Source organism: Zerene cesonia, unplaced genomic scaffold (genome assembly GCF_012273895.1).
Source record: "Zerene cesonia ecotype Mississippi unplaced genomic scaffold, Zerene_cesonia_1.1 Zces_u003, whole genome shotgun sequence".
Taxonomy (NCBI): domain Eukaryota; kingdom Metazoa; phylum Arthropoda; class Insecta; order Lepidoptera; family Pieridae; genus Zerene; species Zerene cesonia.
The window spans coordinates 1795457-1799423 of record NW_024045133.1 but is presented as its reverse complement, the minus strand read 5'-3'; the positions used below and the strand labels follow the sequence as shown (position 1 = coordinate 1799423).

At 38.1% G+C, this 3967-nt stretch overlaps 2 protein-coding genes across 2 annotated transcripts in view; both read right to left on the bottom strand.

Moving 5' to 3' along the window:
- LOC119838490 (60S ribosomal protein L4) overlaps positions 1 to 3967 on the bottom strand; it is a 33087-nt gene that overhangs the window by 4358 nt on the left and 24762 nt on the right. The window lies entirely within an intron of this gene.
- LOC119838492 (ATP-dependent RNA helicase abstrakt-like) lies at positions 867 to 3295 on the bottom strand. The gene is made up of 4 exons (XM_038364444.1): positions 3089 to 3295; positions 2583 to 2773; positions 2148 to 2247; positions 867 to 1635 (listed from the first exon to the last, which is right to left on the bottom strand). Exons 2-4 carry the CDS (start codon positions 2730 to 2732, stop codon positions 1547 to 1549), a joined length of 339 nt encoding a protein of 112 aa, XP_038220372.1. The 5' UTR covers positions 2733 to 2773; positions 3089 to 3295; the 3' UTR covers positions 867 to 1546.

The window sequence follows — 3967 nt, the reverse complement described above, 5'->3', positions numbered from 1 at the left end:
ACAGATTCGAAATTCAAATGTAATATTTTTTTATAATTAAGTGTAACAGTATTTATGGCCAGACTAAGTATATACAACCATGTAAATAAATTATTGAATATTCATAGTTTAAATTGTAGTGACCTTAAAGAAACATTAATGAACTGGTTAAGAACACTTAACTATGAAAACACTGAAAACCTCCTTGCAACTTATTGCCATTTATAAATTACTAGCTTTCCGCCCACGGCTTCGCCCGCGTGAAATACGGTTATATCGCTTTCATCTCCCTATTTCAACTCCTTCTACTCTTTTTTTCTCGATAAAAAGCATCCTATGTCCTTTCCCAAGTTCAGTTCTACCTTCATACCAAATTACATCAAAATTGGTTCAGTGGTTTAGGCGTGAAAGCGTAACAGACAGACAGACAGACAGAGTTACTTTCGCATTTATAATATTAGTAGGGATATATTTATTTAAATTCTGTATAGTACCCTCCATAATACATAATTTCTATTACATACATATATTCATACCATCATAGAGATTTACGCTGCTATTTACCTCCATGTCTTCACTTACAAACTCGCACCCTAATTCTAATATACACACATAAACTGACACACGCACACTCACACACACATACACACACATTCGTACACTTCACAATTTAGTACTAATACCTAGTTATAATCGGTTTATTTCAATTTTCACATACCTAGTTATAATACTTAAGTTAAGGAAGAGTGGGTCCTCCTGACACAGGTTTTTTCTTAAACTTACCAGGAGGTCCCTACTACTCCATATTTTGTAAAGTTGGAAATGAAATAAACTATTTTTATTTTATTTATTTTTAATTTCATTTATGGATATTTTATAAAATACTATACTGCACGCCCCGGCTCCGCCTGGGTAGTCATTTATCGTAATTGAAATAGTATATCAATCATACATAATTCACTAGTCTTAATAGTGATTGGTTCATCAAATAGCTGTTCGCCCGTGGTACATATCTAGTCTATGTCACTTAGTGAAGATGTAGCTTGCTAATCGTGTTTAAATTTTTTAATTTGTTCCAGCAGTTTTTGAGTGAAAACGTTACAAACATACAAAAGTGTCTTTTTATAATATTAGTACAGATATAGTATAGGACAACAAGAAGTCTATATAAAGTTCAATATTTATTCACATAGCTTATATTTAAATATATTTACAATTTATTCTTAGTGTAAAATTCCTATACTAATTACCCTTATGGCATTTGTCTGTGTAATTTGTTGGGAATGATAAAATTAATATTATTTTCTTTCATATTTGGAGAGAAACATGCCTGTATTTGCGCTATCTATAACCATCCCTTTCTAACATACACAGAATCCAAGCTCTCGACCGAGACAGCTAATTCAATTTGTTCCTTTGAAAACGTTTTTAAAACTATTAATATTGGTCTATATAGAAGATTTTTTATAGAGTCGTGCTATCTATAACCATCCCTTTCTAACATACAGAGTAACCACAAGTTCGAGTGAGACAGGTTATTAAAATTGGTCCTTCGATAAAATTAAAACTAATAATCAGCCGCGGTATTCGCCAAGTAATCTCGTCTGCCGATATTCGAAGCCTGTTTGTTCTGAACCGCTTCCAATTTTGGACATTCTGTAATAATAAATAAATAATATTTTACAAATAGACTAGATAGATAAATATCAAATTTATTATCATCATATTAAAAATAAACTTTTTATAGAACCTTAAGTTTTCAAATTGCATACACAACAATATAATTTTAAATAAAGAAATAAAAGTATATCATTGCTTAAAACTATTGGTTATTAAATATAGTCCTTCGAACCGGATATTACGTTTAAATGAATCATTTTTAAAGAAGCTGGTCTCCTAAATTTTTTTATAAACTCACAAGTGATGAACTAATCACACATTCAATGATTATAAAAATTTGTATTTTTATTTGCAGGCAAACAATATTATCTACACTATAGCTATAGCTAACTAAAATTGCTCTTTCTAGGTTTAAAATTAACTACTAAATGATTTTCTAACTCAGTTACAACTTACACATTAAATTTAACATAAACTCAATATAAAATGGCATAAAATCCTATAAATTCTCTAAAAATCCCATAAATTCATTAAAAAACAATACACACCAGTGATCCTATGTCCCAGCCCGCCGCAGTACGAGCAGCCCTGCCCGTCCGGCGCCGGCACGTCCGCCTCGCCCAACATCTCGATCAGGAATGACGGGACCTGAACATTTTTTGTGAATTTGTAGGGTGCTTTAGAACATAGGATTATCTTTGAAGTAACATAGTAGGCAGTTTTTAACGTGGTTATGAATTGAGTGAATTTATGATATATTTCCATCTAAAAGCACTACTACACTTGCTATGTTTATGAGTGGTGGTGTTCGCTTACCGTCAGGTGCTTTTCTGCCCTATCTACTCGCTTATGGCTAAGCTTGCTTTTTAGGTGAACCGATTTCCCTTCGAAAGCCTCCGCCTCCCTCGTCGACTCCCACAAACTTGGCCTACAACCGACAGTTCTGACTTCAGATAACTACTCCCCCCTCTTCCCCCACCGACCTTCTGCCCCGCCTCCCGCAGCAGGTGCGCCAGGTCGCGCAGCACGCTGTCGTCCTGCTGGCGGCCGAGCAGCGTGGTGGCGACGCCGGCGGTGCCCGCGCGGCCCGTCCGCCCGATGCGGTGCACGTAGTTCTCTATGTCCTCCGGCATGTCGTAGTTGATCACGTGCTGGATGTTCTGGAAGTCGAGACCTGCGGGGGCGACGGGTGTGCCGTTGATTTGATGTTTATGTGACAGTTGGCAGAGGTGGGTCGCCCTATGGTAAGCGACCAGCGCCGTCTATGGACATTTGCAGAGGTCATACGTGACAGTTGGCAGAAATGCGTCGCCCTATGGCAAGCGATTAGCGCCTCCCATGGACATCCACAGAGGCATAAAAATATGTGACAGTTGGCACCGGAGGGTCGGACTATTCCAAGCGGTGGGTCGCTTGATGGTGAGCGACCAGCCCCGCCCATGGACATTTGCAGAGGTGACAATATTAGTGCGATTCAGTTAGCCCTCACCTTTACTGGCTACGTCGGTGGCGACCAGGACATCCTTCTCTCCTCTCCTGAACGCTTCCACGGCTCGCGATCTCTCCTCTTGATCCTTGCCACCATGGATCGCAACCGCCTCTACTCCTATAACATTATGTATAGGTTAAGAAAACTATATTAGCTAGCTGCGCCCCGCGGTTTCGCCCGCGTAAGTTCGTATCCCGTAGGAACATCGGGATAAAAACTTGCCTATATGTTATTCCAGTTGTGTTTAAATTTCATTGCAAACGTTTTAGAAATTTTTGCGTGAAAGAGTAACAAACACACATACACACACATACATCCATCCTCACAAACTTTCGCATTTATAATATTAGGAGGAAGTAGGACAAGATTATGTAATATAATAAAAGAGAGGGTAGTTTGCGCCTCGAGAGTTAACAGCTGTTTTTAAAGTCTCTGAGAATAAATAATTCTTTTAAAGTATTTCTGTTATATGTTTCTGTGTCATTAGTGGATTTAGTGGGACATATTTACACAAAGCAGGTTTGGAAGTGATATTTGCATCTCCTAACTTTATTATTTACTGCTGGTATCATGAATTGCGCCGCGTGTAAGAAACTCTTAAGAAATGATGAAAAACTGGACTGTACTACCTGTACAGGGTCTTATCACCACAAGTGCATTAATATTTCCGTCGAATACTTCAAGAAAAACATGAAAGAATTAAAGCGATCATGGCTTTGTCCTCTATGTAAAAATGTAACATCCAGACGTAAAGGCGATGAAACACCCGCCAAGGCCCAGTTCGACAGCACTTCTCCTGATACGAATTCATCGTCGAAAAGTTCCCCTATTGTTCCTACTTCCCCAGTTACATACGATCAGTTGAAATCCCTACTTGAA